Raw genomic sequence first — 15,129 nt, 5'->3', positions numbered from 1 at the left:
ACCAGGAAGCGCCCCAGGTTAGACTGTGATGCTGAGAAATCAGGAGAAGAGGACACCCAAGGTGTACGGGTTCAGAAGTGGTGGCTGCAAAACTTGTACCTTGGTGCAGCTCCGGTAACATCTTCCAAACCGGGATGAGTGTTTTCCTGTCACTGGGACTGCCGTAAAAATAAATCCCTCTGCCAGGCAGCTGCAGCTACAGACGGGGGGCCAATGCCGGCCCAAGGATTTCTTGGAGGCCGCAGGTGGAGGTGTGATCCGTCAGGTTGCCTGGCTCAGGAGCCATAGGTAGCAGATCAACTCCCCATGGAATCGCAAGGACTCGGGTGGCGAGAGGCCAGAGCCAGACAGGATGCCCATTTCCAAGATGGGGCAGCAGCTTCAGACACCAAAACAAAGGAGACCTGCTTTATTCCTCAGGAAGCGAAGCCCTCAGTGGCCCTAACCTTTGGCTGGGCTACTTGAGTGGCCTCCAGAGATCACCACTCTCTTGGGAAGAACTCTCTGATGTTGGCCTTCTATTCCTGCATTGTTTGCCTCCTGCTCTCCTCGTTGGCTCTCAGTTTTGCCACCCAGAGCAACATATGGAACTCTCTGCCAGTTGACTGGACTCTCACCAGTCCTGCTTGCCCCTCTGCCTCGCCCTGTTTTGAACTGATGCCGCATTGGCCTTCTAGCACTCCTATCTGCCTCCCTTAGCTGCGTCTCTGGACTGGATTTCTGATTAGCTGCATCTGGGTAGCAGGCGTGATGTCGCTTTTCTGTGTATTTCCAAGTATGTGTGAGTCTGCTCAAATAGCTTTCTACCTGCCTTTGGGTTTGCCTGGCACAAGTACACTGGCTGCAACTCGCTCCTCAGTGTTTACTCAGCCTGGAACAAGACAAAGTATATTTCCTGCCACAGGGCCAGATAAGTACCGCACACCTGTGCTTGCCAACAACTTTGGTCTTGTTGGCACAGAAGTGATGTGTACATGTCTGGGTAGTCATATGGCCTTTGACTTTGCATTCCAGAAAAATCATTTCTTAGCAATCCAGGTTGTCCGTTTCTTTCTCCTGTTTCAGCATCCCTCCCTCCCTCCCTCCCTTGGACAGGTTAATCAAAACTGCCTCCTTAACAGGGTTCCTCTGGATTTGTTGGCATCACAGTTCCTATGCTTCCAGTCTTCATGATGGATCATATGCTGGTTTGGGAAAATGAGGGTGGTTACCTACAGTATTGCTCTTGATAGAGATGCATAGATTAGGGGAGGCTAGTCTAGATGGCCTTGAAACACTTGGCGAAGGGAGCATTTGCCTGGGAATTCTGTTTGTAGCCTCCAGCGTTTATCATCCTGAATTCTGTAGAGGAAATGTAGACTATAAATATTCAGTGAGTCATTCTACCCTACTAAGAAGCAGGTAGAATAAATATCAAACTGTGTTAAAAGGCCTGGATGAATAAATAGTTCTTACTTAGTGCTCTGAATTCTTGAAAAAAAAGTTGAGAATAACTTGTCTCTTTCCTACATAATGAATTGTAGATGAGCAGATGCACTTTGTGTCCAACTTTTCTGGCAGAAACCTAGCCTGGAAACAAGGAACCAAATTTTCGGAGCTGGGACTTTTATTAGTGGAAAGATGAAAGTGTTCCAATGAGTCCTTTCCTTTACAGGTGGGCGAATTAAGGTAGCTCACTTCTCATGATCTTCCAACGCCCTGGGGAGGCCACTCTGCCTCCATCTGTAGGTTGCTTGGAAACAGCCGGTGTCGCCTTACGAGTGATGAGAATCCGTCTCTCCCTGTTTGGTTCAGGAACGCACTGAAAGTGCATATTTTGCTTTAAAACTGCTTGTGTGCTATTCGGATCCAAAGCAGAAAAAAGGGGCTTTGAGGAGGCTGAGAGAGCACTCAAGTACAAACATCTTTTTTTAAAAAAACAAAACAAAAAACAAACAAACTAGTTTTCTGGGCTCCCATGAGAGCCATGCAGTCCCAGGAAAATGTGAGTTAAAGATTTGTGGGAAGCAAAGTCCTGGTGCCCTGCCCATTGTCTCCTTAATTCCTATTTTCCCCTCTCTGTCCAGCTGCAATGTAGACCCAGGGCTAGAGGGGGGAAAACCCACCAAGGCATAAAAACAAGAAATGCTTCCCACTTCTAGAAAAGCACCTTTTCTGCTTTAGACCTAAGTGCACTGAGTTGGCTTCCAGGCTTAAGGAAGACCATAACTCTGCCACGCCAGATTTGCTCCTGCTGTTGTGTTGCATTATTATTAGTTATTAGTCCTTAAAAGAACCTGGATGAATCTCAGCCGCCAGTCCTGAACAGGAGACCAGGTAACTAGCCTGAAGGGAAACCAGGGGAGGAATAGAACCATGGAGATTTTATGAAGGAGCTGTGGAGCTGATCGCCTGGCTTTGGGGAAAGGTTGTTGGGCTTGAATGAGCAGGAGTGTGTGACTTTTCCTCAGGGAAGATGTTTGCTGAGGTGTGAGGAGCAGGAGGGGCGTATAAGGACAGCTGATTGGTCGGCTAGTGCACAAGCCAGCTCAAAGGGCATTCCTTGGAAAGGGGCCAGGCAGGTGGGAGCCTATGGTCAGAAGGAGGAAAGAGAAGAGCCAAGAGGAGTGGGGGGAAGGTTTAGCAGAAGGAGGACCAGACCATCCTTGTGCCCTGCTAAGGGTTGGAACCCTAAGGTAGACATGTATAGGATTGAGTACCGTATACGTTCCCCCTTGAAGTATGCTTTTTACATACTTTATGCTTGAAATCTTGTCTCCCTTGGCTGAAGAACCAGGGGAAAGGCTGCAAGCCAGTTTTCAAGAGTACAGAGGAAGGCTCATTACAGAAGGGGAAGAGAGATCTCCTAGGAAAGCAGGGTATCAGCTGTTGGTCCAGGAATGTAGGATGATCCCAGGAAGGATGAAAGTGTCCACATTGGATTAGTAAATACTTAGCGGAACTTGGCAAGAATTCTAGGAGTTGACGTTTGGGCCTCTTAAAGTTGCCAAGGTTGATAAATGTTGGTCTAGAAACTATGGCACTCCCACAAATGTAACCAACAGTATGGATCCGTTATGTAGGTGACACCTTCATCATCGTAAAAAAAGGAATAAGTAGAGGGGACACATGAAACGACAACATCTTCGAAGAATAACATTCACAAGGAAAGAAGGAAACAACAACATACTACCTTTCCTGGATATCTTCAGCACCAGAAGCAGCAACAGCAAATTAGAAATGTTTCAACACTCCCAGTAACCAAGTCCTCCATTGCCAAAGTAACACCCCAGCTTCCCTCAACAGGTGTTGGGCAAGAACATTGTCCAGACGAGCTCAAAGGCGTTGCAGCAATCCAGAATGCCAGAAAAAGGAAAAAGGTATCTATACAACTTCCAACAAAATGGATATGCAACTTCATCAAAAAGTGCCATTCAGCCCACTGCAGCATAACCTGTTACAACAGATTGTGAAAAGGATAATGCTACACATAAAAATAATAATAATAATAATTCAGAAACGGCCAAAAGACCTTATTAGAATGACACATGCAAACCAACTACTAAAGTTCTCCAAAACATCTTAAGTAAACCAAAAGACCCCCGGGGCCAAGGAGAAAGAAAAAAGTCACCTACAACGTAAGTGCAAAGACTATAACAGGGCTAAGTAGGTCAGGCAGGCTTAAGATTAGCAGAGTGTATCCATGTACACCAACCAGCAGTCAGAAGATAGGATAAAAGCCTCTTAATTGCACAGGATGAAGACAAATTTCACCAAAGTTTCATCATGGAGACGGTGAGCATTCTAGACCAAATAAAATCCAAAAACACTAGAGAATTACTGGAAGTCTGGCACTCAAACAAATCACCATCAACAGGCACATGTAAATATAAACTACATTTATATACTCTTCAAAATAACCAATTGAAAACAAAGTAAGAATACATCCTCTCCAGCAGCCAGATAAGCAGGGATTAACACCAGAAAACAACACCCTAATCAAGGAACTAACAAGGAGAAAACCATACTCCCACTGATACTGGCAGAACAAGCTACAAGGAGCAAACCTCACGCTCCCGTCTGTCTGATGATGTTACCCAGCTGGGTGGTGAAATGTACTCTAATTGTATATAATGTATATCACCCCCATTTCATCAGAATATAAACTGAACTCCTTCAGGAGGCCACCTCACTCTCATCCACTCCAAAGACCCGTGTGTTGCATTCTGGATACCGTTCAAAAGAAGGCCCAGAATTCCCAACCAGCCTGCTTAAATCTTGCCTGCAGGGCATTCTAATAACCGAATTCCATCTGTGATTAGGTCAGCTCCGGATCTGCCGCTCTTTTGCGAGGCCCTAAAAACTTGGGTTTCTGCCAGACCACGGAAGTGTGATGCAGCCTTCCCCCCCCCCCCCCCCCTGGCCGCCTCTTGGCTTTGGGGATGGCCATTTCAGGATGCTCGGCTGCTACGCGTTCTGTAGTATTTGTGTGGCTTGTTTTTTTATGTCTCCTATGGAGGAAAGCTTCCCAGAGTCATGAACAGGCGTGCTATGAATCAGATAAATCAAATTGTAGACTAATCTTATTTGGTTGGCAGCCAATACTTTGAATTTTAGAACTTCGAAATCAGATTGGGAGAGGATACATATTCATCATATATTCAAATTGTGTGAATGGTTTCTTAATATAGTAACTAAAATTCAGGAGTCCCAAATGTGCTTTTCCAAAAGGCAACTGGACTTTCTTGAGTTTTTTCCCCCCTTTGAAAACAATTCGCTTCTCATCCCAGAAGCTTCTTTGGTTCTCAATGAAGAGAACTGAAGAGTTGAATAGAACCGAAGAAGCTTCTGGGATGAGAAGTGAAATGTTTTCAAAGGGGGAAAAAACCCAGAAAGCCTAGTTACCTTTTGGAAAAACACCTTTGGGACAACCATGACCTGGATGGTTGAGAATCTCCAGAGACATTTAAAATTCAGGCGCAACATACTGTATTTTTTTTCTGCAAATTTTGGGCAATGGGAGTGGAAATAATTGAATAATCTTAACTGCAACTGCAAATTGGAAAATAATACATGGCAATTGTATAAATTTATTGATTGTGCCATGCTGTACAGTAAATAAGAATACTTTCCTTTTCAAATTATTTCATTGTGAAAGACAGTTGGACTGCTATAAGAGCAGAAATTGAAATATTGGATTGTGGGGTTGCCGAATATGTAAAATATTTTAGAATTCATGAACTCTCTATTCTCAACTGGACTTTGTTTTACATTTTTCTTCTTTGCGTTGTGACATAATTGTCATCTGCATTTGTAGCCAAAGTGGAGAAAGCATGTAAACTGTTTCACCTTCGGTTGTTTGGGAAAAGCAGCCTTTTAATTTGTGCCTTGAAGGTTGCTTCATCCTCAGTTAAAAAAAAAGAAAAGATAGTTTTCATTACCATGGTAGCTCACTTGCGAGAAGAGGAGGAAGGCAGTTAAAGAAAACTTAAAACTTGTTTGAAAGGATAGATTAAACAGATGCTGAATATGTATTTATCCATATGAATTGGGAAAAAATCAACACCAGAACGAAATGAGGGCATAAAATGACATTTGGCAGGTAGCTAAACCTAATAATTACACCATAAAAACATTTATATAGGAAGAAGCCTAAGAATTTGGATTACTTTCATCTCCTTGACTTGCCTGAGTTAAGAGTTTGATGAAGTCCAGTTGATGCTTCTCTCTGAGGTGAATTTTCTTGGTTCCTGCCAAAACATGCCAGCTATAAAAAGCTAAATTTCATTTTCATGAATTGTTATGATAAAGCTAATGATGGACTGCAGCATAGTTCTTTTCACCTCTTTCATATCTAATCTGATACTTTTCCGTTGATGGGGAAACTTGCAGATGGCAGTTTCTACCAGCTGCAAAAACGAATGCCTGTTCTTTAAACAAATAGATGCTCTTGGCTTCTCACAGCCTTTGCATCATGTTTGACGGTAGGTAGATAAAGAGCATAATTGACTGATAAATCTCCCAGATTCAATTCTTGGGTTCTCAAAAAGGAGGTTCCAACAATGAAAGGCCAGTCTAGTTAGGATTCTGGAGTCCTGCAGCCAGACAAGGAGGACTCAAAATAGTTTCATGGATTTTATGCAGCTTTGTTTTGTTTATTACTTTGAAAATAAGATTGCAGCTCTCTTATAAAGCAGTTGTTTCAGTAATTCAGTCATATGTTGAAAACGTTGGCGATTCTGTCAGATAAGAAGCTTTATTGGGGTGCTGCTGCAGAGGAGTTGTGTCCCCCCCCCCCCCCGCTTGCTGGCTGTTCATTGCACGGAGGGTGAGAACGGAGTGGAGCCGGTGTTGGGATGAAAAGCCCAGCTCTGCTCCTGGGTCTCGGCACGGCCTGGTTCATCATTCATTGAGGGATGAAGGGATGAGTCTGTCCTGAAGAGCTACAGAAAAAAAGTTCCAACTGATTTTGAGCGTTCCACTCTTAATTTTTCTTTCTTTCTTATTAGATGAAAGGCGCCCTGACCGAAATTATCCAGCTGGCTACTTTGGATCCAGACCCCTGGGTGTTAATGGTGGCTGATATTTTGAAATCCTTTCCAGATATTGGCTCCCTTAACCTTGATCTGGAAGAGCAGAACCCCAATGTTCAGGATATCTTAGGAGAACTGCGTGAAAAAGGTAACCGTCTTCCTCTTTCCACCCAAACCGTAGCTTTGACGTTGCACGGAAGAAGCTAGTTTGGGAGGGAATGTCTGTGTATTATTAACCAAAGGTAAAACACGCAGTGTATCATTTGCAAATAGCTTCGGAACAGATCGGGCTTGTTCAACAGAGCCCCCCTGTGTAGTGAGAGAAACCACAGAAGCAGGCGGCCTCTGATCTCTGGCTGATTCCCTCGCTGCCTGAATGGCCCCCTGTGGATGAAGCTGCCTCCCTCCAGCGCTGTGATCAAAGGGGGCAGCTTTGGGGGTCCTTCCCGAAAGCTGCTTTCCCAGCCTGGCCCTCCCCGGTCGGCCTTTGGTGGATTACTAGAGAGCGTCTCAAGCAGAGGCAAACAGGTTTCCCCAGTTCAGCCGTCTTCTCCAGCGGCCTCCGGAGCAATGGATGGATGGGATGCCAGAGAACCTGTTTGGAACCAGGAAGTGAGTAAGCAGGAGACTGGCAGGATGCCCAGGGCACGCGCCACGAGGGGATTGCAGAACTGGCACAAGAATGGCTTGAGTGGAAGGGAAAACGTTTCTCCCTCTCGGCGACCCTGTTTAGGATCCGGTGACAAAAAAGATTGTGCCAAGGGCAGTGTGTCTATGGTGGCCGGGTGCCACGTACTCTCTAGTGGTAAAGGTTTGCCAGTATCTGTGCAAAGGGACTCGGGGACACTTGGCAGAAGGAAAGGGGGGCTTCTCTGGACACCTCAACGTTGCGCCTCTTCTTCTCTTACATTTGGCAAGCAGGGCTGGGGAACAGGGGCCCGTCTTCAAAGTTTAAAATTGCTTCCCTGTATCAGTCTGTTTGGGGGGGGATGTACAAATAGCTGGAGCTTTTCCTGTGCCTAAAAGAACAGTCGGGGGGGGGGGTGACTCTTCTTGGCTTTTGGGTGCAAGGAGGCACGATTGGTTCAAACTAGAATGAATGAAAATACTCAGACAGCTTTAGCTTTGTGTGATCTGTTGCATTCTGTGTGTAGCCCTGCACGGCTTTAGAAACGTCTGATGGAATTGCACACGTGTGATGCTCTGTGTTTGTATATAACATACAGCTGGGCTGATTTTAATACGTAGCCAACTCGGTCTTGTGGTTAAGGAAACAGGCTGGGTGCCTTTGTCCCGCCTGCCGCCTAAAGTCAGCCGAGTGACCTTGGGCCAGTCCCTTTCTCTCAGCCCCCGGGAGGGAGGCAGTGGAAATCCTTCCAGAGAAAGGGCAGGGGTTTGTCCAGGCAGTTGCCAGGTGTCAACACTGAGTTGAAGGTGACGTGGAATGCTAATTGGAAGGGTGTCTGATCTAGGAGTTGTTTCCTTACCTTGAATTTGTCAATACATATAAATAATAACTCTGTATTCACCTTTGCAGCAGGCGTTGCGCTGCTCTTTGTATCATGTGGTTGAGCTGAGTTACTATCAGCTCAGAGTAGCTTCCCCTCCTTCCCCCCCCCCCACAAAAGGCCCAAAGTGGTGGAACTCCTACCACTGACGACCCCCCCCCCCCTGCTTCCTTATGAGCAGCCCCCACTCCCGAATCCTCTGCTGAGCCTGCTGATGTCTGGCCTGGCCCACCTGGTCAGGAACCCCCAGTGGTCAGGACTCCATAACAAGGAAAAGGCTCTTTGGCACTGACTTGGCTCAGGCTTGGTCCTGTCTCCTTTGGATTGTTTTCTTTTTTGGTCCCCATCTCTTGAGGTACTTTCCCAGTTGCTTCGTCTCCTGTAGCTCAATAAGGCGAAAACACTCCATGCAACAAAGAGGATAGAAATACAGAATTAAAACACAGGAAAAGGCACCCAAGAATATCTGGAGGCTCTGAATAAGTGAAGCAGAAGAAAACCTCTTGATTTCTTTGCAGGGTTTGGAGCCCCAAGGCTCTCTGGAGGGAAAGGGGGTCAGAGGATTGTGGCCCCTCCCCATGGAGGTGCAGGGCCCCTCTCTCTTCTAACGGTTGCCCCAGTGGCCCCCGCCATACTTTCCCCTACCTGTCTCATGCTCAGTGGGTGCTCTTCTTGTTTGACACTTGAGAAAACTGAACTCCTTGCGAATTCTGTATTTTGATCTAGTGAGTGATTGTGAATCCTCAGCCATGTTGCCTTTGGAATGCCAGTACTTAAACAAAAACGCCTTGACCACCTTGGCCGGACCCTTCACGCCTCCCGTCAAGCACTTCCAGTTGAAGCGGAAGCCCAAAAGTGCCACTCTGCGAGCGGAGCTCCTGCAGAAGTGTAAGTAAGCGCCCCCCCCCCCCCCCACGCCCGGTGGCTCTACTCCCAGGAGTAGAGGAGAAGCAGGCACGGAACAGCTTGACACAACTAAAATAAGTGATTTATGACAGAGGGCAGGGACCCCAATGCAGCAGAGAGGAGGTTTGAGCAAGAAATAGGCTTTTTCATGTCTGAGTGACGAAATAAAACCTCTACAAATGTTTAATTTCTTTTACAAAACTTCTTAAGTAAAAAAGTTCTTCCTTATTTGCATCTGACTGTCCTAGAAAGTAGTCTGTTCTCTTCTGTCCTGTTCTTTTCCATTAAAAAGACCCACCCACCTCCCTGTGTCAAAAAAAAGGAAGTGCTTTAGATTACCTTCTTTTTGGATAGAGTCAAGTTAATTACTGCATTAAAAGCTTTCTTTGAAATTAATGTGTGTGATTTTCTTTCTTTTAAAGTTGGATGCTAAATAGATTTATATAATTTCTTTAGCTGCTGAAACTGCGCAACAGCTGAAGAAGACGGCTGGAGTAGCTTTCCATGCCAAAGGAAGAGGATTGGTTAAGAAGATTGACACAACAAGTAGGTTTTTCCCTCATTTTATACGCAATCGCTTTGAGCCTTAAGATAAATTGGCAATACAGTTGCCAATTGGTTCCATCCCTGGGTGGATATAACGAAGGCAGTAGATTGATGGGCTTTAAGGTTGGTGGAGAAAAACGCTCTCTGGAGAGAGAAAGTCGGGGCCCTCATTGAGTTTCCCAGCTCAAACCTGCTTTTGGGTGAAAGACAAGCAACGCTGAGCACCGATGGTTGTGGGAAAGTCCCGCTTTGGGACTGGAAATGTCCTTCTCTGTTGCCGTTGAGGGCGCACCTGCCACCCAAAGGGAAGACGGCTGTCTTGGGCTCTATAAGGCGCCCGTGGCTGCCAGCGTCTTTTGTCCCAAGCGGTCCCAGGGATGGGAGGTTTCCAAGCAAGGTTCCCCAAGGAAGGAAACGGGGGCCTTGCATCTCTCCTCTCCTCCTCCTCCTAAAGGGGGCCACTCTCTTCCACAAGCAGCAACGGGGCTCAAAACGTACATTTTGGGGAGCCTTAATTCAGGGCCTGTCAGAAGAAGAAGGAGCCCCTTGCCTGATTACTTGTGGGGTGAACATTTTTACATGCGATGCCAGATCTGTCCTGGAGGACGTTTGGCAGTTTCTTACCGGTCAGAGTAGAACCTCTCCATCGGGGCAGAGCCTCTGTGCACTTTGCCCTCTGTTGCTGTCCTTCCGGAAGTTTCTTTTTGCCATCATCTGGATTGCATAGGACAGCAGATGGCAGGAGTCTGGCAGTCAGTGTAAGATGGATGGTGGCCATCGTTGTCATGGCTTCTCCTTACAAGAAAGGATAACTGGAAGGGTCCCCAATTCTGGGGTCCCTGCAGGAGGAAGTTCTTGTATGACGGCCTCTCCTCTGGCCTCCCCGGAGGCCCCTTGGAAGAGACCAGAGCCCCCGGGTCAGGATCTTCCTCATGGCAGAGTTCTTGAGGCAGAAGGAAGTTTCCTGGAAGCCCCTCGATTTGGTATCTGAAGCCTCTTCTTTCCAACGTGGCCTTTTATTCCCAGGCTCACCTGAGTGGCCTAGGAGGATCGATGGGAGGTCTGTGACCCTTGGGGGGGGGGGGGTCTGGCTTCAGAGAGGCCATCATGCACCTTCTGACCTTCACAGATGTTTCAGGACAATCTGGGTTTTTTGCTGTAATGTTTTAGTTGAATCGTAAAAACGAGAGCTCCCAGGGCAGGGAGGGGGTTCGAACACAGAGCCAGTAATATTTCAAAGATTTTGATACTCTTCTTCACTGGAAATGGCCAGGAAGGTGGCCTGCCTTAACTCCTCCCCCTCTCTGTCTGCAGCTCCGCTCAAAGGAATACCAAAGCAAGCGCCCTTCAGGAACCCCACCGCCCCCATCGTCTTCAGCCCCACAGGGAACCGGACCCCCATCCTCTCCTCCAAAGTGCCTCTGTGCAAGGAGAGAGGCGTCAAGGTACCTGCACGTTGTTCTTCTTCTTCTTCTTCTTCTTCTTCTTCTTCTTCTTCTTCTCCTCCTCCTCCTCCTCCTCCTCCTCCCCCTCCCCCTCCCCCTCCTCCTCTAACAGGCCAGTGACCTCCCTTGGACCCTGTGCTGCTTCTCATCACAAACACCCAGTAATGTTCTTGTTTGCAGTTTTAGAAGCTTCTCCCTTTGGTCGTTCCAAGCACAAGGCCTGCCCTCAATGTAATTTGGCATTTCACTGGAGCTCCCTTGTGCCTCATAATGTGGGGGTAGAGTTCTTTCGTAATCTGTCTGAATGGCCGCTGGTGCAGTTCAGAATTTCCATGCAAACATGTTTACGTTAGAAAGGGGAGATCATTGAAGAAGCACCCCTAAAAGTAAGTTAGGTTAGGTTTGGTTTATTGGTTTTGTATGCCGCCCACTCGCGAAGGACTCCGGGCGGCTCACAATAAACAGGGGAGGGAATAAATAAGACAATACAAACAATTTTAAAATCCACAACAGTCACAATTAAGACGGGGCTGGGTGCTTTAACAGCCCCCAGCCTGCCGGAACAGCCAGGACTTAGTAGCTTTACGGAAGGCCGGGAGGGTAGTAAGGGTCCGGATCTCCACGGGGAGCTCGTTCCAGAGGGCCAGAGCAACAACAGAGAAGGCCCTCCCCCGGGGGGGGTGGTCGCCAGCCGGCATTGGCTGGTAGATGGAACCCGGAGAAGGCCAAGCCTGTGCGATCGAATTGGTCTTTGGGAGGTAATTGGCAGGAGGCGGTCTCTCAGGTACCCAGGTCCGATGCCATGCAGGGCTTTATAAGTAATGACTAGCACCTTGAAGCGTGTCCGGAGACCAATGGGTAGCCAGTGCAGCTCGCGGAGGATAGGTGTAACGTGGGTATACCAGAGTGCACCCACGATCGCTCGCTCGGCTGCATTCTGGACTAGCTGAAGTCTTCGAACACTTTTCAAGGGCAGCCCCATGTAAAGCACATTACAGTAGTCCAGTCTTGAGGTCACGAGAGCGTGAGTGACTATCTGAAGTGCCTCCCGGTCCAGATAGGGTCGCAATTGGTGCACCAGGCGAACCTGGGCAAAGACCCCCCTGGTCACAGCCGATAACTGGTGATCTAAAGTCAGCTGTGGATCCAGGAGGACTCCCAAATTGCGAACCCTCTCTGAGGGGCGTATAATTTCACCCCCCAGACTGAGAGATGGAATCATTAGCCAGTCTTTGGGAGGGAACATCAATAGCCATTTGGTCTTGTCGGGATTGAGTGCAAGCTTGTTCGTTCCCATCCAGACCCTGACAGTAAGGGGAGCCTTTATATCTGAAGTGCTTCATGCAAGAAAAGTAACACTTTTCCCGAGGAATTGGGACTCCTATAGTGTTAGTATAGAGGGAACAAATCCCACATGCCGCTAGCCTTTTGTTTTTTGGCTTCTACATTCCTGCTTGCTAAAATCACTTTTTGTCTGTGTTATTTTGAGACGGATACAATTCATAAAACAGGTTTCCCAGCCTTGGTGCATTTTGTAAGTTAGAGAATAGTGTGCACTTTTGGTGTGCCTCGTCCCCAAGACTCCCTGAGGAGACCGTGCTGAAATCCAGGAGCAAGACGCTATGGTTACATGGGCGAGGATAAAAATAAGCCCTCCAAACAGAAGGTGTGGGCCTTGTCTGGCAGCTTTTGCAGACTGGGAAAAAACTTTAGGAGGGGAAGAAGTTGTTTCATACACTGATGAGCTGTTTCTGACCACACAGAAACATTTGTGGCTGTTGTACAGTAAAGGGGAGCAGGAATGCGGGGACTAAAAGTCTCCCCAGCTTTGTAACTTTTAGCCAGGTGTGGAAGAGCTGATCAAAGGGCCCACGGAGAAGCTGCTTGGCAAAGCCCTCCGGCTGTGCCACAGAGGAGAGAGTGAACCTTCCCTTCTTGTATTTGTAGTACCTAGACATCAAGGAGCTGAAGGCCGTGGATTCTGGGAGGGAGGCGAAAAGAAGAAGGAAGACTTTAGGTGCGTTGAACTGCCCCTTCCCCTGGATCGGCTGCGGGAGGGGTGGGGGGGAGAATCATGGAGACGGGGGGGGGGGGGAGCTGCTTGTGGGGAACCCCAGAAACGGGGAGCGGCTTCTCCCACGGCCCCCGCTTCAGGTGAGTGGAGAACGGAAGGATCCCATCAGGAAGGCAGAGCATAAAAGGTTGCCAAATAGAGGCTGCAATACAGGCAGCCCTGGATGTTACAACCTTTCTGGCCACAGTTGTTAAGTGAATCACGGGAGTTTTGTTAGTCATATGGCCGTTAAACGCATCCGGCTTCCCCCTGGGCTTGTCTTGTCAGAAGGTCACAAAGAGGATCACATGACCCCGGGACACTGCGACCGTCATAAATAGGAGTCGGTTTTCAAGCATCTGAGGGTAGATAACGTGGCCTCGGGGGTGATGCTGCGGTGGTCATAAATGTGGGAAATGGTCATAAGTCACTTTTCCCAGCGCCGTTGTAACCTCGGTTGCTAAAGGGACCGTTGTAAGTTGAGACGACCTGCATGCCTGATGTTCTGACTCTGGCTTGGGTTGAAAGGAAGCGGGGGAGAGGCTGCTCGAGGGAGCCTCTGCTGGGCTTGGAAGGAGTCGGAGCAACCCCTTGAAGCAGCGGAATGATGATCCGGCCTCTTCCCTTCCTCCCGTAGATACAGACGTGGTGGCCAAGCAGGCAAAGGAGGAGACGGTCGTAGAAAACGCTACTCCGGATTACGCGGCTGGGCTCGTCTCAACCCAGGTACGGCTTTCAGGGGGAGGTGTATCTTGGGCCCCAACTGATCGAGCAAGGGTGTAACGCCAGGCGGCCTGGGAGCGGCCAGGGCTTGCTCTCTGAAACGCTGGGGATTCCTTCCCTGGCCTGTTGGTGGAGAGAGGCTCAGGTAACAGATGTCACGGCTTCAGGATATTTCCCAAGACATATTTGGGCCTTTCTTGTTTTAGGTTTTCACTCTTTTTAAGTCTGACTTTTTTGCTGGATGGGGTTCTTCCTTGTACGGTTTTAAATCACAACCGGTTTACCAGTTTGATGCCGGCCGGTGTCATCGTGATGGCTTTTTAATCTTAGTCTAGTCACTTTGAACAGACGCATGGAGGAAACGTAGCGCAAGTGCTGTTTTCCCACTCTGAAATAGGGTTGCGTGTGTGTGTGTGTGTCTGTGTGTGTCTGGTCCTTTTGCAGAAACTTGCTTCCCTGAACAACGACCCGGCGCTCGCTTCTACCAGTTACCTGCCTGCAGCGCCCAGCGCGGTGCCGTCCTCCTCTTACGTCCCAGGCTCTGACCCACAGCCAGGTCAGTGACACCCCCCCCCCCCCGCCCCCAATTGTGTCTCCAGCATCTGGGGGGATGGTTTAGGTGACAGTGTAAACATAGGGTTACATGAAGGGATTGCAGAATTTGGGAAGGCCGTGGGAAGGCCGCTCTCTTTGAAGAACGTCCTGTCCCAAAGCAAAAAGTTCTGATAACAATGAAAATAACATTTGAGGAAGAAGCAGAACCTGGAGAAGGTGAAAGAGGCAGAGACTCTTGAGTTACCGTTTGCAGCCAGGAGCTGTGGGGGGCACAGTGGTTAGAGTGCAGTACTGCAGGCTCCTTCTGCTGCCTGCAATTTGGCAGTTCAAATCTCACCAGGCCCAAGGTTGACTCAGCCTTCCGTCTTCCCGAGGTGGGTAAAATGGGGACCCAGATTGTTGGGGGCAAGAGGCTGACTCTGTAAACCGCTCAGAGAGGGCTGTAAAAGCACTGTGAAGCGGTGTATAAGTCTAAGGGCTGTTGCTAGTGCTATTGCCTGACTTCTCTGGGGATATGTCACCGTTGTGAAATGATCTTCCTGGGCTCCATTCCTCCTGCGTCTTCTTGGTGCTTGCCGGGAGGGTTCTCTCTTGCAACCTCAGCATAGAAGCCTGAATACGTGTCGGTGATTCTCCTGTAGATGTGTTCTCAGTTCCACACAGCTGTTTGCAGCTTAGAATTCTGTGCCGAAAACAGCCCCGGCCGGGAGTTGCCACAAGAATTCAGATTAAGGAAAAACGACCCACGTGGGACGCTTTTTAAAGGAATTTGTGCTGCATGAGAAGCGAACGTGTAATGTCGCTCTACGAAGTTCGGTAGAAGAAGGAGGAGGAGGAGGAGAACAGGAGCAGGGAGGGGATACGACAGGTATGCCTTAATG

At 48.2% G+C, this 15,129-nt stretch overlaps 1 protein-coding gene across 2 annotated transcripts in view; it reads left to right on the top strand.

Moving 5' to 3' along the window:
• NELFA (negative elongation factor complex member A) overlaps positions 1 to 15,129 on the top strand; it is a 56,546-nt gene that overhangs the window by 1,298 nt on the left and 40,119 nt on the right. For both annotated transcript variants that reach the window (XM_032226988.1, XM_032226987.1), the window contains exons 2-8: positions 6,489 to 6,660; positions 8,747 to 8,908; positions 9,383 to 9,472; positions 10,787 to 10,917; positions 12,865 to 12,934; positions 13,608 to 13,696; positions 14,138 to 14,249. In XM_032226988.1, coding sequence (XP_032082879.1) covers positions 6,489 to 6,660; positions 8,747 to 8,908; positions 9,383 to 9,472; positions 10,787 to 10,917; positions 12,865 to 12,934; positions 13,608 to 13,696; positions 14,138 to 14,249 — 826 coding nt within the window. The remainder of the gene's footprint in view (positions 1 to 6,488; positions 6,661 to 8,746; positions 8,909 to 9,382; positions 9,473 to 10,786; positions 10,918 to 12,864; positions 12,935 to 13,607; positions 13,697 to 14,137; positions 14,250 to 15,129) is intronic.

Source organism: Thamnophis elegans, chromosome 11, assembly GCF_009769535.1.
Source record: "Thamnophis elegans isolate rThaEle1 chromosome 11, rThaEle1.pri, whole genome shotgun sequence".
Taxonomy (NCBI): Eukaryota; Metazoa; Chordata; class Lepidosauria; order Squamata; family Colubridae; genus Thamnophis; species Thamnophis elegans.
This window is presented reverse-complemented; position numbering and strand designations above follow the sequence as displayed.